Below are 24,559 nucleotides of genomic sequence, written 5' to 3' on the forward strand. Positions count from 1 at the left end.
AATACGAGTTATAAAGATTTGTGACAGAAATTGACGAAAGCTTGTAGTGAAGTCGAAGCAAAATCACCAACTAACCAACCGAAATTTTATATTTTGAATGGGTTTCCACTATGTAATTACAAATACCTTCTTTTTCACAAATCTCTAACCAAAATCCTACTCTCATTTGCTTCTCCACTCCATCAGGTACGTATCTAACTCTCATTTTATACTCAATTCACTTACATATATACATATAACATATACATACATATAATGTATCTATATATCGTTTTTTAACAGATTCGTCGGTAGAGATTTCCAATGGCTGTTCCGGTTGAAGAAGCAATTGCTGCTCTTTCTACTTTTTCATTAGAAGTTTGTTATTTTTTTTTCCGACTATTTCGTTTTGAATTTTTTGAGTTCCGATTGATATAGATCTTGTTGCTTATTGATCAATAATATGTATGGATTCATATGCCTGGTTTGACCTAGATAGTCAACATTCATCCCTGTTAGGTTTTTTACGCCTTTGGTTATATGTGTATTATGAGTAATAATCATTACTAGCTTGGTACCGCACAATGCATAGCTTTATCGACTAGTTTTTGGCGGTTTCTTAGGCTTTTATAAGGTTTCCGATGGTTTTTGATAAATTTCAAGTGCTGATTGGATTCCAGTGGTTTTAAGCAGTATCCAGTAGCGTCGGGTTGTGTGTTGTTGGTTGGGAAGATATGCTGATGTGAGCAGTATATTGGAGCTACTTGACATTAATATGATTTTGGAGTTAGTGCTTTATATAATAGTATCGTTAGTAATGTAAACAAATGGTTTCTATCGATAACAATATGTTTGATATGGCATCTTAGAAACTAGACAAGATGATCTAATATATCCTTTATCTAACAAATGAGCCATGCTTATTAGTTATTACAGCAAAAATGACGATACTTGTTTGTTGTTTACTGTAAGTTATAACACATACTTTTACTGTGTATGGTTTAGTGATAATTTTGCATTTGGAATGAGATTTTAAAATTAAGACTAGGATGTGCTTTTTTTGTGAGCCATGTAGCATGCAATATGTTTGTTGTCTATATTGGATATTCAGCACACATGTCCATTTCTCAAACTTCTCGACTATTGTAGGATGATCAACCAGAGGTGCAAGGCCCAGCATTGTGGGTTTCATCAGAAAGAGGTGCCACGAGTAGTCCAATTGGTATGTACTTACTAATATATTTTCATAAGTTGCTACTATTAAATATTCTAGATTACTGTATGCCACATTCATGATTATTTTAGAAAAAAAAAAAAAAACTATATCTATAAGTGTACTTCTACCTGAGGTAGGGGGTCTATTTCATTCTGTAATGTAAATGCATAGGTTTGTGGTTTATCAGTTTATGTATGTCATGGAGACGTGAAACTACTAGCCTTGTTTCGGAAGAGGAGAGCTTGACCTGCCATGATTCATTCATTTATTTATTTTTATTAAGGGGAGTAATCAGCTTTAATACGTGTATCATATCGCCTGAATCTGATCGCTATGTATCAGCATTGGAAGCAGGAGTATTCTCCACCAAAGTCAAACTATGTTAATCAGTCTTGAGATGATTTTGCATATTCCACAAAAGTTTCCAAACAAGTTGGATCAATGATTCAAAGGATTTATACCGATAGTAATTAAAGTTTAGAGGATGGATCACAGTTGAGATGAGATTTATACTTCAATTGTAAGCTTTAGGTGGGCTGTCGCCATTATGTGTCTATCAATATGCCAGTCCTTATATGTCTACCGTTTAAAGTGCCAGTCCATATGCTGGTTCTTTGCCACTTTCTTGTAGCTGCCCATTCTAACACAAGCATTAAGTAAAAGGATTGTGTGGGTTTCCAGTTCGGCTGATTTTGAGCTGTTATGGATATCTTGGTGATGAGAAATATTGCAGTAATTCAGTTTCCATTGTTTTGGTGGGTTTGTAAATTGTAAATCAGACTATTTACACTCTCTTTATGCTTAGTTAAGGAAACTTCTAGGATCCTGGGGAATCAGTTGAGCAGTATTAGTTTCAGAGGGTTGATACCGAGATCAGCATTAGATTGTATTTTTCTGGAAATTCAATAGTCAATTTCCAACTTTTTGAAAGATTTAGGATGTCTTTGTAATCCTCAAACTTTCGGAGAGAATTTATATGCCATAAGTAGATTTCAGCTTTGGTTCTTCTCTGTGTTTCATTCAATTGCTGAGATAACAACAAAAGCATCATGGTATTCCCTGTTTTTTGTAATCAATTCAGGTACTGATAATTCCTTTTTGCAGAGTATAGTGATGTCCATGCATATCGACTATCTTTATCGGAGGACACAAAAGCATTAAATCAACTTGTACGTTGCACTTTTATCATATTATTTTGTCTCTTTAGATGTGAGCATATATTCATGAAAACTTATAATGTGGCCAGCAGATTTTCCATTTTTCTGTAGTCAAATCTATTCAATTCGGATAGGGATCCTCTCAAGTTCCTCCAACTTGAGAGTCAAGTTGGGGGGATCTCAACCTTTGGATTAAAATCAAGGGTCAAGATTTGAATCTTGACCCTTAAATCAAAATCCAAGGGTTGAGATCTTGGGGGAACTTGAGAGGATCTTAATCTATTCAACTCCCTTCAGAACTTTTTACGTATTTTCTTCTCAATACCTCTAAAAGTGTTCTCTATAAATATTTTGTAGAATACACTAATACAAGAAGGCAAGGAAATGGTATCAGTACTTTATGCATACAGAAGTTGTGTCAAAGCACTTCCTCAGGTTTGATAGGAAGCTTTGGGATAGTCCTTTTTTTGAATATATATAATTACATTAGGTAATTTGTATATATAAGCTAAAGTTGAAATAATTACCAGCTTCCAGATTCTATGAAGCAAAGTCAGGCTGATTTGTATCTAGAAACTTATCAAGTGCTGGATTTGGAAATGAGTCGGCTTCGTGAGATACAAAGATGGCAAGCATCAGCTGCATCTAAAGTATGTATGATACTTTAATCATTTACCACTTTTTCTGCGATATTCAACTTTGATTCAAGTTTGCATCTAACCTCTTTCTTCGATTATCTAGCTGGCAGCGGATATGCAGCGGTTTTCTAGACCTGAGAGACGCATCAATGGTCCCACTGTAACTCATCTCTGGTCCATGTTGAAGTTACTTGATGTTTTGGTTCAACTTGATCATTTGAAAAATGCAAAAGCCAGTATACCTAATGATTTCTCTTGGTATAAGAGGTATGCTTGGGCTTTATTCTGTGGAACTACCAAATTTACATTATTACAGGGTCATAACTAAATCTTTGGGTGCATGACATGATAATTTTCTTTTATGTCATGATGGGCTAAACTTCAATTTTATGTCATGATGGGCTAAACTTTATTATGTATATGTAACATGGAAGTTGGATTGCACTGTTTTAATCAGGACATTTACTCAAGTTAGTATTCAATGGCAAGACACAGACTCAATGAGAGAAGAGCTAGATGATCTTCAGGTATTTCATGATTCTATTTATCTTCATTTAACTACAAGGAAATCATGTCAGTCAGTTCATGAAGTAATTCTTGTGTTTTGCAGATCTTTTTGAGCACAAGATGGGCCATTTTGTTGAACTTACAAGTTGAGATGTTTCGTGTAAACAAGTATCCTACAAACCTGTACCAATAAGATGTTAAATTTGGTTTAGTAAATAGTAAATTATAGCCTCTTAAAATTAGTATATGTAGTGCTACCTTTGAAAAAAATAATGATTATTTATAGAGGTAGTTGGTTTCAAATTATAGATGACTTCTATATATTTCTTTCTGAGTTCCTTCACCTATTATAGTGTGGAAGACATTCTTCAAGTTCTTATTGTGTATGCCGCTGAGTGCCTAGAATTGGATTTTGCACTTCTTTTCCCTGAGAGACATGTCCTTCTCCGTATTCTGCCTGTTCTTGTTGTTTTGGCAACATCCTCAGAAAAAGACAGCGAGTCCCTTTACAAGAGGGTGAAGATGAACAGACTCATTACTATTTTTAAGGTATCCTAGATTCATTTTTCTTTGAAACTCTAGTATATGTAATGCAGGCATACATGCACACACACACACATGTATATATGCAGATTGCAGAGTGTGCACATACATACAAAGAGCATATCCACAAATAATGCCAGAGGGCACCGACATGTCCCTTGCTAATCTTACTTTTTAGATGTGGCAGTATCTACCATGTAGGTAGAAGTTAGCCCACCCTCATCAGCTACCAGCTGAATGGGCAAAACAAATAAACTAGTAGTTTATTAGGAAGCAGTTCATACGGGTTGAAGTTTACCCTAAATGTATTTTTATTGCATAAAACCTCGGATGTTGTCTTATGAAAATAAATTCAATTATTGCTGGAATGATATAATTTTGTAATCATACTTGCAGTGCCAAGTCTCTCTATAAAAAACTTTTTGGCCTCCGTTCAGTTATGCCCCTCTTTTATTCCTAATTTAATGGCTCACTCACAGGAACAATGAATAACAATAAATATGCAGTCTTGACCTGCGCAATGATAGGAATACCGCCATACTATTGATTTCCAAAAATATGTTCTTTGTTTTTTTTGTAGTATATGTTAAATTGTTAATATCATACTAGCAAATTTGTAGAGTTAATATAAGTTATACATGCAGGGTCAATTCCATCATTTGATGTGTAGTATAATTTTGTCCCTTTGAAAGCTACTAGGCATTGATATTTTTCAGTATGTAGCTGATGCTTATTCTTGTATACTTAGTTGCAATCTGATTGATTAGTTTGTTGATCCAAGTGCCACCACATCTGTGAAAGCCGACATTAGAAATAACATTTATTTCTTGTAGAACGATCCAGTCATACCTGCATTCCCGGATCTTCATCTTTCACCAGCTGCAATTCTAAAGGAGCTGTCTATGTACTTCCCGAAATTTTCTGCACAAACCCGCTTGTTAAGCCTTCCGGCTCCTCATGAACTTCCACCTCGTGAAGTTCAAGAATATCCTTCATCACTTCTTTTTTATTTCATCTTATAGATGTATAGTCAGACCTACAATTAGGAAAAACTGTAATCTTACATTTTCTACTCGCATAACACCTAAAATTTGGCCTATCATCTTTGTCTCAATTGCCTTGACAGTACCCACTTATCAGCGGCATTATTTGGTCATTAATCACATTGGAGCTATTCGTGCTGAGCATGATGACTTTACTATCCGTTTTGCTTCTGCTATGAACCAGGTGCCATTTATTTAATTCCCTTTTGTATCTATATTCTTTAAGTTTTTATGTTTGGTCACTATTATCATACAAGTTTCTTTATTTTTAAAATCTTCTGGTCTTTTTCATGAAGTTGTCATTGATTATATTTCTCCTTTTGGCAGCTAGCTTTATTGAAATCAATAGAAAGTGCAGATATTGAATGGTCAAAGGAAGTCAAAGGATGTATGTATGATATGGTTGTTGAAGGTTTTCAGCTTTTAAGCCGATGGAGTGCTCGTATCTGGGAGCAATGTGCATGGAAATTCTCAAGGCCCTGCAAGGACTTTGCTCCTTCAGAGTCAGTTGAAATGACTACAGTTTCTGATTATGAAAAGGTTTCCATTTAGTTTTTTCTTTTTCTTTTTTTGTTTATGAAGAATTTGAAGAAACTAGAACGGAAACTGTAGACTCTGAAGGAACTAAGTTTCAGATTTTGACTCCTAAACTTAACAATTTCACTAGTCAAAACTTTGTACTTTGTGTTGTAGGTGGTGCGCTTTAATTATAGTGCTGATGAAAGGAAGGCTTTAGTTGAACTTGTTAGCTACATCAAAAGCATTGGATCAATGATGCAGAGGTGTGATACATTGGTAGCGGATGCCTTGTGGGAAACTGTGCATGCCGAGGTTCAGGATTTTGTGCAGAACACATTGGCAGCAATGCTGCGCACCACATTCCGAAAGAAAAAGGACCTTTGTAGGTTAGAATCAACTATTTATCTTCATTTTTTGTATAAATTATGGAACTTATTTCTTATATCCTGTTTTTTTTTTTAATGTTTTTGTGATACTCTACATGGTTCTTTGATGCCTTTCAGGATACTCTCTGATATGCGGACCCTTTCAGCAGATTGGATGGCTAACACTAGCAAGCCTGAATCTGATATGCAAACATCACAACATGGGAGCGAAGAAAACAAAGGAAACTTCTTTTTCCCAAGGGCAGTCGCACCTACTGCTGCACAGGTGATAACATTGGATCTTCTTTTCACCAACTTCATTTATTTGCTTCTTAGTCAGACATGCAGTTCTAATTCCCTATTTATGAACGGGTCTGTTCAGGTTATATTGTTATAATGTAGATCTAACAGGTTAAAATGGTGAAATGGAAAGCAGTTAGCTTAAGGAAACATGTAAAATGCACAAAAGTAGTCAAAACTCAAAAGTATAATTTTAATGTATAAAACTTCCTAATTTGTTTTATTCAGAAGTTAGATTATTATTGAAGTAGCCACAGTTTGTAATCATATATGCAACCTTATATTAAGATTAAAGTTGATGTATGTTTTGGGTCAAGCCAACCTGGCCTTACCCATACCATTGGTTTGGTTATCCATCCCATTTGATCCATTCATCTTTCACACTTATAATCTACTCTTTTCCTTTCTTTTAGGTGCATTGCTTGCAGTTCTTGATATATGAGGTGGTGTCTGGTGGTAACATGAGAAAGCCTGGTGGTCTCTTTGGGAATAGTAGCTCTGACATTCCTGTGAATGATTTGAAACAACTGGAAACATTTTTTTACAAGCTTAGTTTTTTCCTACACATACTAGACTATTCAGGTTCTTCCCGAACTCGTAATCTTGTTGTTGACTATATGCTACTTTGTAATAGTATGATATGATGTTTCCTACGGAAAAAAGATATCCACTTCGCGGTTGAATTCTATATTTGTTTTTTGGAAAATGGGCACACTTTTTAATTGTACTGAAAAGATTACCCAAGACTTAGTTTTCAATATGCTATGTTTCAATAATTCATGATATAGCTAAACTTATTTCGTTTTAACATTTCAGTTACTGTCGCAACATTGACGGATCTTGGTTTCTTATGGTTTAGAGAATTTTATTTAGAATCTTCTCGTGTTATTCAGGTATGCCTGAAAATTCAGTAGTATATCATTATGACTATAGAGCCGTTTATATGGTTTTCTTATTTCATACATTATGAATTTTCTAAGAGATTTTTAGAGGTGCAGCTTTGACAAAACAATCTAGAAACTACATTTTCCAAAATGGGCTTGGTAGTGGGTAATAGCGGTAGTTTTGGGTACAAGTTGAGGGCCTGACCTGAGTATTTTTTGGATTTTTTGTTTTCTACTTATTGCAGTTTCCTATTGATTGCTCTCTTCCTTGGATGTTGGTGGATCATGTGCTGGAGTCACAAAATGGTGGTCTTCTTGAAAGTGTTCTGATGCCATTTGACATATACAATGATTCTGCTCAGCATGCCCTCGTTGTTTTGAAGCAACGTTTTCTCTATGATGAAATTGAAGCTGAGGTAATTTACATCAAATGATTGTTGACCAGAATTGTCATTTGATTTTCTAAATACTTTCTAAATGGTGGTATGGTCGACTCTTTGTAGGTGGATAATTGCTTTGATATATTTGTCTCAAGGTTATGTGAGGCTATATTCACACATTATAAAAGCTGGGCTGCCAGGTATTCTTTTTTGTTTTTTTTTGTTTACTTTATCTTTTGTCCTATTGGAATTGACTGATGAAATCCCGTTAATAAGAAGTTACCATATTTTCCAGTGAGCTGCTTGATCCCTCTTTCCTTTTTACATTGGATAATGGAGAAAAGTTTACAGTCCGCCCAATGAGATTCACTGCCCTACTCAATATGAAAAGAGTGAAGGTAAGCATTTGGGCCTAAGTGATGTTAAATGTCTTTTAAATAAAAATTTAGTCTTTATTCCATATATCATGTTCATTTTCCATTTCTACTCTTTTTCATTAAAGTGTAAGTCGTAAGGCCGCTTTTATTCATTGAAAAGGTTCAGCTGCTGAACAACACAGGTGCCAAATACAAGTTAGATGTCTACATATTGTCTTTAATATGGAAGTCACAATTTTGTCGCTTTTACTTAGGACTGAGTTGATTATTTTTCTTATTAATCTCTGACGGGTCAAATGGTTAAAAAGGAAGATCTTAAAAAGAAACAGGTAACTTGGGTCAAACAGGATGGTAGTTGCCCAGTGTATGAAATCTGTTTCTATCATTATTGGATTTTGGCGGAAATACTCTAGTTTCATAAACCATATCTACATACAAAGTGTTGTGGATCAACCTGACCTGCTCATTTTACCATAACACGTATCAAAATCCACAGTTACTTGGACGAACGATCAATTTGAGGAGTTTGATTGCTGAGAGGATGAACAAGTTATTTAGAGACAACCTTGAATTTTTGTTCGATCGTTTTGAATCCCAGGACTTGTGTGCTATTGTAGTAAGTAATATATACTCTAAGCTTTCTTGCACTTGATTATTTCTACTTAGCCATGTCTTCTTCCAAATCTATGCAATTGATGTATATTCAAAACATTTTAATGCAGGAATTGGAAAAGCTACTGGAAATCTTACAAATGACTCATGAATTCTTGTCAAGAGATCTCACTATAGATTCTTTCAGTATCATGCTAAGTGAGATGATGGAAAATGTCTCTCTTGTCTCTTACTCAAGCCGACTTGCTTCTCAGGTATAAGCATTTTTTTCTTCTCCATTTCCATTCCTTTATTTAGTTATTCTGGTTTTTCTGGGAATTTACAATTAATTGGCAATGCTTCGTTTTCGTTTAGGATGTTGTATTAAAGAAAGTATTAAATCAGTGTGTCCCATTGGAATACAGTCGCTTCTTATGTGTCACTGTTGTGCTTTTTTAAGTATATATTATTCTTTTTATGCGTTGACATATTTTTATAATACACTTAATTTGCCAGCTATTTGATGCATCTTTTGTGCAGTCAGATCTTTTGGTTCATTGATACTTACACTACTGATCTAACCTTAATTTTATAATTTCAAAAGCAACACAATGCTTTATAGATGCATTAAGTAATGTACTTATATATCTAAAACTCTTATTATGGTACCCTCTAAGTCGATAGTATGCCTTACATTAATGTGACAAATTATACAAACATTGCTGGTTTTGTTCTGTGTTCCCTCCGATGCATTATGTAATGACTTAATTATGCATCCGAGTTTGTATCATACCATCCACACTCCCAACCTACATCAACCCAACCTTTAATAAAAAATTAATTTCTCTCTTCCACCAAAACAACCCAACCTAACTCAACCTTTTACCCACATTCACAACTCAACTAAAAGACAAACCAATGAGGTTTATAAATAAATCTTAACTAATCGCATAATGACAAGTGGCAAAAGTTGGGTGACTCCTTTGCTTTAAGTCAAGCCACCAACCAAGTTGTTATTTTAAGTGACTTTTTCATTTTTTTAAAAATATTTTCAGTGACCCACCTTCCAAAAAGGTTGGGGATGTGGGTAAAAGTAAGTTTTAAAAAGTTTTGGTGGTTGCTCGTATCACTATCAAACAGTAGTATGCTTTATTGTGAATTAAAGTGCTACATTTATTGTTTCATTTACTTTTGTATCAAGTAAATATAGCTAAATAATTGCATGCTTGAATCTGATTATAGTCTAGTTTCTGTGTTTCACAACAAATGAATGATATGAATGTATACAGAAGAGACACATATGAGCAGGATTATAATTGGAGTGATTAAAATGCCTCTTGCTGTTGTATATTTTTCTTATCTTTGTTCTTGTTGAACATGCAATTGTTAATAAGTTCTTGTAATCCTTTCGTAGAGCTCATTACCTTATGAAGGGTTGTTTCTTTATCACCTTCTTGCATAACATAATGCTTTTCTCTATCCTAGATATGGACCGAGATGCAAAATGATTTTTTGCCTAACTTCATTCTATGTAATACAACTCAACGCTTTGTTCGATCATCAAAAGTACCATCTGCTCCTGTCCAGAAACCATCACTACCATATGCCAAACCAAACTTCTATTGTGGAACTCAAGTAAGAAATTATTGCATATAATCAACACTATATTGATTTATTATTCAATTTACTTGTATTGATCTTGTAATGTTGTGGGATTTTAGGAGTTGAACTCTGCTCACCAAAGCTTTGCGCGATTGCATAGTGGGTTTTTTGGATTACCTCATATGTTCTCCATTGTACGTCTTCTGGTTTCTAGATCATTGCCTTGGCTTATCAGAGCACTATTGGATCATATATCAACTAAGGTATGCACGTAATAGTAATGGTTCATGTTCTTCCTTTTATCAGGGTATAAAAGATTATAATTTGGGGCTAAAAACAAAAAAATAAAAGAAAAAAAGGAACTTCTTTTGTTGTTTTGATTTACACTTGTGTGTTTCATGGTCATGACCTGATAGTTTGCTGCAATTTATTCAGATAACAACACTAGAACCAATGATAACAGGATTGCAAGAAGCATTACCTAAATCCATTGGTTTGCTCCCTTTTGATGGTGGCGTAACAGGTATGTGATTGAAACAGGAGGTTGCATTTTTTTTTTAATGGCAGGCTAGGCTGCATATTGGGCAATTTTCATGATTTAGGTGGCGGAAAACAGGTCAAAATGGGTAGTTTTTTGCGTAGGATGAATAGCTGACGGACATTTTTTTTTTCCACTTTTTAAATTTATTTAGTATAATTAAGTCCTGATTACCGAAGCTAGGTTGTGGTACCAACTGAAATTTTCTGTGTGTAGGATGTATGAGGATTGTCAAAGAACTTCTTAAGTGGCAATCGAAAACAGAACTTAAAACAGAGATTCTACATGGAATTAAGGAGGTTGGAAGTGCATTATATTGGATGGGACTGCTTGATATCGTTTTGGTGAGTTCTCAGTTTGCTGATGGTATATTCGTTTGTTGGTAATATTTGCTACCAGATATAGATTAATAATTCATGTTACTAGCAACGAAAACTCTAAAACAGCACTGTTTTTTTTTTCATTTTATATTAAGCATGGCATAATTTTAGCTGCTTCTTATGCTGATGTTGAACAGAGAGAAGTTGACACAACACAGTTCATGCAAGTTGCCTCATGGTTAGGTCTGATACCCGGGGCAGATGGCCAAATACTACAATCGCAAGAAGATGGAAATGCCCCTGTTGTCACTCTTTTCAAGTCAGCTACTGCTGCTGCTGTTTCCAGCAACCCTTTAAACCCCTCACCCTTCTACACAATGTCAAAACAGGCCGAAGCTGCTGGTATGTGTAAAATAGCTTAAAATGAGTTGGGTCAAAATTGGTATGGGTTGGAATACCTTTTAAGCAGATAGGATTACAATCAATATATTATTACATCTACACTTTAAATTTAAATTTCTATAAAATGACTTGAGACGTTTTATGGAAGTAAACTTTGTGAAATTTTTTACCCATTTGATTGTTAGAGACAAAATATAACATGAATTGGCCTAATTATATACAATGAATCCAAATTGCCATCTAGTTGGCCACATGGCATAGTGAATTGCACATAACTTATTAACATTCTTATAAGAGTTAGAAAATTGCAAAATGGATTATGGTTGAATGAGGTAATTTATACTATGGGTTTAAACATGTCGGGTCGGTTGGGTTGACCTGCAAAGACCTATCTTTTCATCTTTTATGTGCAATTTGTAGATGTATAAAGCTCTAGTTACTACTCAAATTACAAGTACAATTTTTTAATTACAATAACAATCTAAATTTTTGACGCGTTCTTTTTTTTTAACTAATTGACCCCTTTAAGATGAAGCAAACCCAAGTCCCCTCATTCATAGATAAATGAGTTAAAATTACCTTTGTAATGGATTTTTTCAATTTGTTTTGTTATTATTTTGAATTGGTTGATTTTTCCACTATGTTCCTTTCTTGACTTATTGTCAATTCACTCAATTGTCATACATTGCTCTGAACTTTTTGCCATTCTAATACCAACAGAATGATACTCTTTTGTTGGTTTGTGTATAAGACTATAAGTTGCATTCGGATTCATTAATTTTTGAATTTTTGACATTGTAATGGGTAAACCACGTCGGTTGTTGCAGATTTGTTGTACAAGGCTAACTTGAATACTGGAAGTGTGCTGGAGTATGCCCTTGCTTTCACGAGTGCTGCACTCGACAAATATTGCACCAAATGGAGTGCGGCACCAAAGACTGGATTCATAGACATTACGACATCAAAAGATTTCTATCGTATATTTAGTGGTCTCCAAATAGTAAGCAAAACCTGTTTTACTACATCCGTTTTGTCTCTATGCTAATAGATGCGGCCTGGGGGTCAGGTGGATTGGGTAATGGGTAACTTTAGTACTGGTGAATAGGTCGGGTTGGCATGACCGGCTACATTCTTTTTAGAATCTGACAAAGTTTTACTGTGTAAAATATGATTACAACAGTTGTAACAAACTAAATGCTCGAATATAATGAGATTTAGGAGCTTTGTATTTCTAAATGTGAACTTAGGGTGATTTGTGACCTGTCGACCCTTTAGGATGTTTCTTTTTAGCTATTGTTTCATACCCATTTTTTTACTCGTTAGAGATGACATTTAATCCTATCAAGCCATTCATAACTTTGTCTTTGAGAGTCAAAATTGGTACTCCTCTACTAGCTTATAATATACAATGATCCTGTGGCTTAGTTTGGTTACCATACCTTGTTGAAGTAGGTTTTATAATATAACGTTTCTCCATTATCCTGCAATCTTGGGGCTTATGCTTCTATATGTTTTATTTGCAGGAATACCTGGAAGATTGTATGCAGGTACCCCCAAACAACCACGAAATGTTGGGAGATTCAGTTGCATGGGGTGGTTGCACCATAATATACTTGCTTGGTCAGCAATTACATTTTGAGCTCTTTGACTTTTCCTATCAAGTCCTGAATATTGCAGAAGTTGATAGTGCAGCTACTGGGTCGTCAAATAAGAGTCCTCACTCTGCTCAGGTTCGATTATCTTGTGTGTTTGTTCTGTTGCAATGGGAATGGAAGAATGAGTTTCAAACTCGTTGAGATTGTTTGATTCATTATATTGGGCATCAAAGATGGGCATACTCAAAAACCACCTTGGGGTTGGGTTTAGGAATTGATTTTGATATGAATCTGCTGGAATAATATCTAATAAAAGTATAAGGGTGTTAAGTGTCTTTTTAATAGTAGTTTCTTATTTTTGGTAAATACTTGTTCACCAAGTTAGGTTATGTCTGATGTCTTTAAATAAGGCCTAGGAGCCAATTGTTTAGGGGAGTCAACTTAGGTTCTATGAACTAGGAGCTGCTGGACTAAAAGCAGTTGTGGAGCTTGCTGAGGCTCCAACTCAGTATTTATCTATCCATCTTTCTAATATAACAGCCGACTTTTGCCGGCTATTATTCTTCTATTGTTGTGTAAATCTGGTCTGTACCACATCAGATTTCCATTCGCCTGTAAACCTATAGTGATTCCCTTTTTTCCATATTTAGGCTCCTTGTTCCTTTGAATACCTTTCTTTGTATGCTATATATTCAAAAAGGGATGATGGATTACCCGGAAGGGTTTGGTCTACCCTGACAACTAGCCCATTTTGAACAATGCTATAAAAAAACTCATTTCAACCCAAAACAGTGTTACCCCGGGGCACCTAAACCGTTTTAGTCTTCAGATTACTCAACAGTAAACATAATATGCCCATTTTTATGTGCAGTTAACTTTGAAATAATAGATAAATATAAACACAATGTGGTTATTCTTTATTGTCTGTTTTTGGCATCTGGACTAAATTTATGACTCTTCAGGGATGGGAAGTGCTCTTAGAAGCTATGAAGAAAGCAAGACGTTTGAACAATCACGTGTTTTCAATGTTGAAGGCTCGGTGCCCTCTAGAAGACAAGCAAGCATGTGCCATCAAGCAAAGTGGAGCGCCTCTACACCGCATCAAATTTGAAAACACAGTATCTGCCTTTGAAACACTGCCACAGAAATGTTCTTAAAGTTACTGTGTAGTGGCAGTGCTACTTGCATAAATTGAAATGGTCCCGGATAACTTCACAGGCTCTTGGATTTGTATATAGGATTGCATCTATGTATATGTGGTTGATATTTTGCGCTGTAGTTAGTAATTGGGGAGGAGGATGCTGATCTGAAATGAGTACCACTAATGTGCTTTCAGTTGTGTTATTGTTTGAACATAAAATTCTTCTAGTGACTTAAGTGACCCAAAACTAAAGACTTTGAGTTTGCTCAAATGTGAACATTTGTATTGTGTATTGAGAATGGTTGTTTTCGGACTGATGTTTGCAATTGCGATCCATCGATTTATGGCATGGTTAGTGTGCGTTATGATCTATCTTTAATGACTTTGAGATACCTAACCAAAATAACTTAGCTAGGAGCCTTTGAGATGGGCTGAATATGTCAAATAAAATGAAAGTCATCCTCATGGCAAGTAATTTTCAGGTTTCCTTATTTTACTTCAAGTAACTCGTTAAAAAAAACTTTACTATGAAGATCCAAATGACAATGCAACATATTCAAAAAGTAGTTGTCTTCAGGGCTCCATTAAATAATTTCATTTAGGCTTATTAAAATGGAGTTTGCTAATCGGAAATAAAATCTTGTGCTGACAATTATTAATAAGGGAAATTATTATTTTTTGTGTAATATGTTTTAGAGTTAATTGCATTTTTGGTCCTTGTGGTTTGTATGTTTTGGCGGGTTCAGGATCTTTTTAGGTTCCATTGCATTTTTTGTCCCTATTTCAGAAACCTTTTTGCAAATTTGGTACAAATTAACGGTGGTTGTTAAATGAAACCGTTAAGTGTTGTTAAAATTGAAAATGGTGTTTATTTATATATTTATAAAAGTGTAAGGAGTATTTGTGTTAATAGTGATGGTCAAAAAGTTTGTCACGTTGTCATTAAGATATACAAGTGCTTGTTTTGTAAAAATTTATAAAAATTTACGAGCTCTATAAATGAAAGTTTTGTAATTTAGCTCGCTAAATGTAAGAGACAATGGTGGCCGGAATGTTGAACAGTTCGTCAGAAAATTCATAACGCGTCGGGAAAAACGAAATTCACCGCGCACAAACCCTGACCAAAATAAACTCCAGAAACCGTAGCTGGAAAATATGGCAATTTGCCAAAAAACTTAAATTTGCGATTTCAACTTTGATTATACGAAATAAAACACGCCCGGTACCAAAATGCTCAGGCTTGCATTCCGTACAAACCCTAGCCTATTATTTAGTCAAAAAACTTTGCCAGAAAATTCGTCTGGAAAGTAACTTTCAACGAATCTCGATGAATTGGAAAACTTAAAACATGAATATGACCGGAATCGGATCACAAACAAAATCTGATGTTTTTCAGATCAGTTTGACAAATTGCGAAAATGGAATCGAAGAGTGAAGTTTGCAGGGAAAAAAAATCTTTTCTTTTTAAATAAAAGAAATGGATATAAAAACAATAAAAGGAATAAACTGTGACAAAATGACAAACTTTTTGATTAACACTTTTGACACAAATACCCTTTAGATTTTTAGAAATTTACAATTAAACACCATTTTTAATTTTAACGGCACTTAACGGCTTCATTTAACAACCACCGTTATTTTGTACCAAATTTGCAAAATGTTTCCGAAATAGGGACCAAAAGTGCAATGAAACCTGAAAATGTCCTGAACCTACCAAAACATACAAACCACAGGGACCAAAAATGCAATTAGCTCTATGTTTTATTTAGAACATGTTGCGTGTAAGGCCGTTAGGGCTATAAGGCCTATATTTAGCGAACCCCGTTAAAAATTAATATTTATATCATCAAACATTGTTATATGCAGATGTTAATAACTTATCACCATCAATATTGTCTATATTACTGTTTCTGAAATCATAAGTTTGCACCAATATTAACTAGAAGAATACCCGTGCGTAGCTTGAGTTCCACTTGAATATCAGTATCTTATATTTTTATTTTTAATTTGGTCTTTTTTATTTTTTTGGTCGATCCTCTTTCATTTTTTGTTTTTTTCAAAGATGGTTTCCTTTATACCTAATGCCTTTTTTTTATTGATTTTGTTCATAATTTTATTCATATGATCGTATCTTTACCTATGACTCAAGTCACAATTTAACTTACATTTTTACATGTATATGTAGGTTTTCATAGGCCCCTTGTTAACTTGCTCCATATATTAAAAAAAGCGAACTTGCGAATTATATATGTAAAAGTAATCAAAGTTGGACTAACGACAAGAGAATGAGTTTGACACAATTCATATGTAAACAAAATACTATATTACATAAAATAACATTTGTTTGGCAAACCAATTAACCCAACACTTCCTCAAGAAAAACGAAAAAATTAATGGGACCCACTCAAACCCACTATTCTCTTCTTGATCTTGTCTACACCAGGATTGAAGTCATGACGAGGTGGTAGCACCACCATTATCACAGGCCAACCAACTTTAGGTTTCACCACACCCTCTACTGATCGGATATCGGTCAAACTCAACCCGAACAACTTGTGTGTCTATAGCCCACTTCGGTTTTCATCATACCCTTTACGGTTTACCCACCGGAAAGCTAGCTCTACACCCTACAAACACCCGAAACCGAATTGGTGACCCGATGGAAAATTTGGATCTGGATCATGGGTCATCCCTCCTCTTAGATGATGATGATGATGGTTATGGTTCGTATGTAAAGATATAAGGAAAATAATGATGATGGTGGTGGTGGTGGGGCGGTGGTGGGAAGACGATGTCGCAAAGATGACAATGGTAGTGGTTATATATACTTTTCACAATCAATATCAGAGCTAAATATTTTTCATTTCACTCTAAAGTTTTCTTGAATTATTTTGATTTCTAATTTAAACTGAAAAGATGTATAGATATAGGGAAATGGTTTTCATACGAGAGGAATGACTTTCTTCGATCTATTTATTAAAGCTTTTACCGCATAATAGGAGAGTTAGTTATTTTTTTAGAATTGCAGGGGAGTTAGTTATAAACAATTTAGTGTTAAGTAATCCCACGTTTATATTATCTAGTTAACCAACATTCCATGTTAAAAGGAGCAGTTTATACGGTTCAGATTAAATAACAACTTCATTGGATGATCAAGATTAACTTAAAAAAAACCACTCACCGGCAACAATAATTATATATAATTCTAAGAATAATATACACGAAACCACAAATAATATTAATCATAAGTTTTTAAATATTTAGGCGAGTTAGGTTTATTATCTAGATAGAGTTGGAAATGGTTTGTCATCCGAGTTGGAAATGGTTTGTCATCCGCCTATGGATAGATATGCACAAAAAAATCGGTTAACTTAACCGAACCGGCTAGAAACCGGTTAACCTAACCGGTTAGTAACCGAGAGAGTACAAACCGATCATAGATTAATAAAAACCGACGATTCTTGATCGATTACCAATTCCATGATGAGAACCGATTATTAATCGGTTAACCTATAATCGGTTATTATAGGTCAGTTAATAATAATAACCAACTATTATCAAAATACCACATGCTCTTTTGTATTCCACATGCTCTGTTCTAATACTCACATGCTCTGTTGCTGCATTTCTTCATCCGTCGTCCATCAATATAATCAAAATCAAATCTAACTTCAATTACGATTAGTATTTACATCTGAAATTATTATTTAGAAATGGGCGTGCTTCATCTGCAACAAATGGCTCTGGTTTCTTTTTTTCTTTTTTTTTTTGTGAACTGTGAAATATGTGTCTTCTGTAATCGTTTGTATATGTGGATATATATGAGTGTGTATATATAATATAGATAGATATAGATATTATCATTATCATAAGATATACATAACGTGTCATTTTATTATTTACACAAGATAAGAAGACACTAGCCTATTGTATTAACGTGTCATCATAACATCAACCGATTATATTAACGGTTAAAAAAACCCGAAATAGGTTAGCCGGTATCGGTTAACCGGTTATTATTAACCGAAATCGATTACACCGGTTAAGGTTTTTCCAAACACAAACCGGTTATTAACCGGTATAGGTTAACCGAAACCGGTTATTTTTATTAAAAAAGTAACCGGTTTCGGTTACTAAAAAAAATAAACGAAACCGGTTAACTGATATTTGCGCCTCTGCTTATGGATGTGTTCGGTGCTATATGCTTGTACATTATTTAGTCCATATGGTACTCAACCATATTTTTTGATCTAATATATATATACTCATCGGGGTAATACAACCTTCTACCAAAAAAACCCACAAATAAAAAGTTTGTACCAACACTAAGTCACTAATTTAGTAAAAGCAAGCTGAAGAGAAACTACAATTAAAAAGAGTGCATTAAAAGTTTAAAAGTACAAATAATCATTATCGCTCGACATGAAGATTTGATGCTTATGTTTTTGTTAATTTGTGGTTCCGAATTCCAGAATAATTCTTAAAGAGAGTGTATAATAAGTTTTAATTATAGTAATGACCCAATGATAGTCTAAGGACTTCATTGTTGTAGTAAAAATTAAGATTAAGATGCTCATGTAAATTCATTCATAAGTTTTAATTATAGTAATGACCCAATGATATATCAAAGTAAATTTTGTTATAAATTTTGCTAAACCGATTCTTTTTTATCGATAAGACAGGTTAATTTTATAAACAAATCCAAGAGCTAATCGTTATTAATTTGCTAAAACGATTTTTTTCCCCACTGTTGCCATTTGCTAATCGTTAAATTTTTCGCTTCTTAATCCCCAAGTTGTTGTGGGGACCTGCGTGACAACGAGATCTGGTTTTGAGAGTCTAATATTTGTTGACGATCGGTAAAATGTTATCGTCAAAACATGAGAGCTTAAATCAGAAAGAATAAATGCGAGAACTCTAATGCATATCTTACCATTTCTTTGGAATTGTCCGCTCATATTACTATGGGATTGTCCAATTCTATGTCGATGAAAGGTATCTTTCTATTCGAAAATTCTCCTTGTACAAAAATTTATGAATTTAGTTTTAAAATTACAGCATTAAATGATGGTAAAGGTGATACTATATCAAGCTTTCAATATTAGTTATGACATGGTTGGCAAGGAGCTGACTTTTGAAACCTTAATATTACATTAATTAATGATAGAAATTTTCATCTAATTGACATCAACCTTGTCTTTTGAGTCTATATATAGATAAGAAAATTTGACAATTCATGTGTAATTTCACCATATAGTAAGTAACGATACACTTCATATTACTTTTCTTTAATTTTCTCTCACTTTCTCATTTTGTTTTTCATTTCTTTTTAAACGACAGTGGTGATTTCGTATTACTTTCTCATTTTCCTCAGGAATCTTATTGTTTGGGTATCTTTTAAACAAAAATGTGTATCTTATTGTTGTATTTTGTATCGCTTTTGGCAATGGGGGTTCGTGGCGATCTAAAAGTAAATCAACCTCGGCCATTTTTCGTGTTCGGAGACTCTTTAGTTGACAACGGCAATAACAACTTCTTGATTACCATGGCACGTGCCGATGCCCCACCATATGGCATCGACACGCCTTCACATCGTCCTAATGGACGTTTCTCCAATGGCCTTAACATCCCCGACATTATCAGTTTAGTGTTATTATCCATTTTGCTTCTTATTATGTTATGTTTTGGACATTCGTGTTTTAGTTTCCTAATATAATTTCGGTTTATATGTACATTGATTTATACATATCGTAGTTTGATTCGTTGTGCGTTACGAATAGGTGAGCATATGGGAACCGAACCCGTATTACCTTATTTGAGTCCGGAATTGACACCTCAAAAACTTCCTAATGGTGCAAACTTTGCTTCTGCCGGAATAGGAATACTCAATGATACGGGATTTCAGTTTGTAAGTTACATTTGTTTCGATTTATTTATTAAAAAATGTTATATATTTACAAATAATTATGTTAGTTATATTTTTTTATCACTAAATTCAAGTGTAAGTTTTTGATATGAAAAATATAAATTTTTAATGTAGATGAACAACAACCTTTAAAAATGTACTTTATATAACTTATAAACAAAATGTCCATAAACACAAATGACACATTTTCGTATGGTAAATCAACAAGGATTGACAAAGTAGAGATAAAAACAAATCTGATTTGATTGAGTACACATGTGTCAATTTTTTTTAAAGATTACTAGCACGGTATCCGCGCTATGCGACGGTATTCGTGGCGGCGACGGTGTTAGTGGGTGCGACTATTGGTGGTAGAGGCGGCGAGTGATATAGATAATTAATGTAAAAGTTTTTAATATAAAGAGTTAATTGAGATATTTTAAAAAATTACGGACTAATAGTGTAATATATCATTAAAGGTATTTTAGACATTTTCTCCCCTGTAACTTTCAACATGGGGCTATTCTTTTTATAATATAGTATACATTTGTAAATGTAAGATTTTTTTAATAGTTATTTGCTACATATGTACATTTTGTCAATTTTAAAAGTCAACAAACAGTAAAAAAAGGCAATAATTATTAATTGCACGTTACAAAAGGCTTTTCTGAATATTAGGATAAACAATCATTTACTATATTTAGTTATTTTTATTTATATCAATCAATTACTTGTTAAACATTTAATGTAAAGAAAATGAAGTAATACTCTATGTATTATCTTAAAATTAAAACTTGTTCCCACAAGTCTCTACAAATTACACAAGGTAAAAAAGAAAATTAAAGAATACACTACATGTCAAGTTTATATAAAATCATTTTCTCACCTTTAGAAAAAAGTAAGACTGTCTACAACTTATTTTTACTATATACCTTGCTTCTACAGTTTAACTATTCTATACTCTGCTTAAAGATTGAGTCTTATTGTTGCTGTATTACATCTCAAGTTCATATAAAATTAGCTAGCTAGTAGGCAATTCTAAAATTATCTTTTTGCTAATAGTTTATTACAATTTCAATTCGTAATTTAGAGAAAATTATTTAAACCAAGTACAACACCGAGTTAAGAAATATGGATGCGATTATTCCTATAAGATATATTACTTATTTGTCCTAAAATAATTAATTACTCATCTATACTACCTAATAAAACAAATCACCTTTTTTTCCACTTAAACTTTCAGCCTTTAAAAAACAAAAAATATCCGTCTCCATTATTCACTAATTTAAACATCTTCATCTAATATACCTGTAATACCATTAATGAAATAATTAATTTACAATATAAATTTCTCAACACTTAAAATAACTACACCATCACCTTTAACATCAATTACTTTTATAATCACCACCATCGTCACCCCATCGTCGTTCTCACTATTGTCTCTACATTACACGGGCATAAGTCCAGTAATAAAAATAGATATTTACTTAGAAAAGTTATAACTCATACAACTTCCTTTTTACCGAAATATCTGTATTATCCTTTATCATCTAATTGAGTGTTCTTTTTGTTTTCTCCAATATCAATTTAAACTTGCGGTAGCCGGTGGGTAGTATGAAAATTTTATTTTAGCCAGGCATTTATATTCAAATTTGAGTATTGAATAAATATATTGGCACAATATAAAGTATTACGTTGGAGTATAAATTAAAAACAAACTGATCGAGTACTATATTTGTAATACTAACTAAATTATTTGATGTTATTCGATCGATTCATATATATTGAAAACAAAATATAGTTTTAGATATCATCCGACTTATATAAAATGTAAAATAATAAGACAACATGATCTTGCTAGCTAGCTACTTGCTAGTGTTGGTTTAGTAATAATATTTCACAATTGCTGTTAGAAAATAATAATAATAAGCTGGACAACATAATCATTGATGGCACATGTTGACTATATATTGGCACAGGCAAACGTACTTCGAATGTCTATGCAAATAGAAAACTTCATGGAGTACCAAGGGAGACTAAGTTCTTTAGTAGGTGAAAATCAAGCCAAAGAGCTCGTTAACAAAGCTCTAGTACTTGTTTCATTGGGTGGCAATGATTTCGTCAACAACTATTTCTTGCTCAGGCCTTCTGCTAGGTCTGTCGAGTTTTCTCTTCCCGATTATGTCGACTACCTCATTTCCGAGTATCGCAAGATTTTGATGGTAATAACTACTCTTTAATTTCTTCATGAATTACATTGAGTTGTGATTTAACAAAAATAATGGGTACAACATAAAATGTACATCATATATTGTGAATTTGTCAAACTAGCAAGGTTGAATAAGTGGTTAACACCCTTGACTTCTGTCAAGGGTTCTATCCTCATGTCTTGCAAGGCTGTAGGTCTTTTTTCTAATATTTAGATAGAACCTGGAAGCAGTCTCACTACACCGTCGTGATAGGGGTAAAATTGTCTACATCTCAACCTCCCCCATATACCGACGAGGTATTGAGATTTAAATCCTTAGAAGACGGCATTGGGTTACTTTAGTTTTACTTACTCTATATTGTGAGTTTGTCAACTTTTTTGGTGAGTTAATTAAAAATGCTATTGATGCTGCAGACTTTATATGGATTGGGAGTTAGAAGGGCCATATTGATGAGTCCTGGACCACTGGGTTGTGCACCTGCAGAGATAGCGCTACGCAGTTCAAATGGTGAATGTGCGGCTGAACTTCAAGCTGCAGCTGAGTTGTTTATACCGCAACTAGCCCAAATGGTTGAAGAGATTAATGGTGAACTCGGTTCTCATGTTTTCGTTGCAGCCAATACTAGACTTATGCATAAAGATATCATCACGGATCCTCAAGCCTTCGGTAAGAACCATTTCCATCTAAGCTAACTTTGATGCAGGGCGGTACCAGAAAATAATCCAAGAAAGGACAAAATTGAAAAATCCATGAATTTTTTTTCTTCAAAAAATGGGCAAAGTTGAAAATTCCATTATTTTGTGTTGTTATTCTTTCAGTTATTGCTGATTTTCAGAAAGTCTAACTAAAAATTGTTGTGCAGGCTTTGAAAACTCAAATGAGGCGTGTTGTGGACAAGGACCATACAACGGGTTGGGTTTATGTACACCATGGTCATCGTTGTGCGACAACAGAGAAAAATACGTCTTTTGGGACGCCTTCCATCCAACGGAAAGAGCCTGCAGATTTATCGTGAAACAGATGATAAGTGGCACAGAAGACTACATGAAACCCATGAACTTAAGTACCATAATGTACATGGACTCCAACATGTAATTTGTTGATTTGAAATATCATATGTATTTCTAGGAACCCTGAGAATTTTAAAAAATTCTAATATAGTATTCAACATGTCTAGCTAGTAAATTACATAAAAAGTACTCAGCTAAACGACTATGCATTTAGATTGAATTCATCTAAAGATTTCAATTTTCATCAACCCAAATCGAGGAGGGCTGTGGGATTTTCCCTTCGAAGCCTTCTTAGCGTTGGATGTAGCAGACCTGGTTAAGAAAACCGACTACCTTGGTTTGAGTAGGCGTATTCTATACTTCTAAAATAAAATTGGAAAGGTCAAAACGCTCCAACATGAGTATACTATATGGGCGAGCGAACATTGGTAAGAACAAAGAAAATTGACTAGATTCATCAAGCGTGTTTGACATATTATCTGTCACCTCCATTTTGAGAAGAGATATATTCTCTAGAAATATCATAATGTTATGAAGGTCTTATATAGATTTTGAGCTAAAATATCAAACCATAAGTTCATTTTGCTCTTACAAAAACTTTACTCTCGGCTTAATCCTGAAATATTCACTCTAATACGATGAGCTTTTGGTGTATTTCGTTAAAGAAGTCAGCATATTGGTCGGTGTATTGCATCGGTGCCGTGGCTACTACTTTGTAAATCTCAACGACTGGTTTTTAATATTATTTAATTGTGTTTGTTGTGAGTTGTAAATAAATTGAGATTTCGGAGAATGAATGATAAAATTGGTTCAAAATGACGAGTAGTATATTGCTGATGTGATACCAATAGCCAAAAATAACTTTAGCCCTTAGGTTGTTGGCCTACACAATTTTGGTGAAAGGGTAATTTCTAGCTATTTTGTTCTGAGCATTAGATAACTTACGACAAACCATGTTATCATCGTAGCGTTTCACAATGCAACCAATGGCGACTGTGGTTCTCTCTAATTATTTTTCATATAGGGGATTAAAAGTTGTTGACCATATTCCTCTATGTTAGTATGATTACGGTATTAAGTTTCATTGTTAAAGGGGTTAGTTGTCGATTATCGTTGTGCTTGTGCAAGAGTACACAAATGGTTTCAATTTAATTTGTCATTACATTATTACGAGAATATTATTTTTGTAGGGCTGTTGACCTCTAATGGCTGTACTTATATTTATTTATTTATTAATTTTGCCACTAACAGTTATAAATTTAAGAGTGTTTGAGTTTATCTCTTTATTCAATTCATTGGGATAAAAAAAAGTCTCTTCATGAGGCGAAGAGGCT

The 24,559-nt window shown here is 33.9% G+C and overlaps 2 protein-coding genes across 2 annotated transcripts; both read left to right on the forward strand.

Moving 5' to 3' along the window:
* LOC122602035 (protein PIR) lies at window positions 1-14,414 on the forward strand. Its single transcript, XM_043774771.1, has 30 exons — window positions 1-186; window positions 283-357; window positions 1,129-1,201; window positions 2,300-2,364; window positions 2,710-2,787; window positions 2,883-3,002; window positions 3,094-3,257; window positions 3,448-3,517; window positions 3,601-3,665; window positions 3,851-4,046; window positions 4,874-5,025; window positions 5,174-5,267; window positions 5,411-5,623; window positions 5,777-5,988; window positions 6,106-6,253; window positions 6,681-6,849; window positions 7,084-7,160; window positions 7,397-7,567; window positions 7,655-7,731; window positions 7,827-7,929; window positions 8,405-8,524; window positions 8,631-8,774; window positions 9,985-10,134; window positions 10,221-10,364; window positions 10,537-10,624; window positions 10,856-10,983; window positions 11,157-11,361; window positions 12,189-12,361; window positions 12,885-13,091; window positions 13,919-14,414. Exons 2-30 carry the CDS (start codon window positions 304-306, stop codon window positions 14,111-14,113), a joined length of 3,855 nt encoding a protein of 1,284 aa, XP_043630706.1. The 5' UTR covers window positions 1-186; window positions 283-303; the 3' UTR covers window positions 14,114-14,414.
* A 5,086-nt stretch (window positions 14,415-19,500) lies between these two features.
* Window positions 19,501-23,345, forward strand: LOC122585265 (GDSL esterase/lipase At5g33370-like). The gene is made up of 5 exons (XM_043757383.1): window positions 19,501-19,739; window positions 19,878-20,005; window positions 21,985-22,227; window positions 22,629-22,881; window positions 23,078-23,345. Exons 1-5 carry the CDS (start codon window positions 19,505-19,507, stop codon window positions 23,308-23,310), a joined length of 1,092 nt encoding a protein of 363 aa, XP_043613318.1. The 5' UTR covers window positions 19,501-19,504; the 3' UTR covers window positions 23,311-23,345.
* Window positions 23,346-24,559: the final 1,214 nt, after the last annotated feature.

Source organism: Erigeron canadensis, chromosome 1, assembly GCF_010389155.1.
Source record: "Erigeron canadensis isolate Cc75 chromosome 1, C_canadensis_v1, whole genome shotgun sequence".
Taxonomy (NCBI): Eukaryota; Viridiplantae; Streptophyta; class Magnoliopsida; order Asterales; family Asteraceae; genus Erigeron; species Erigeron canadensis.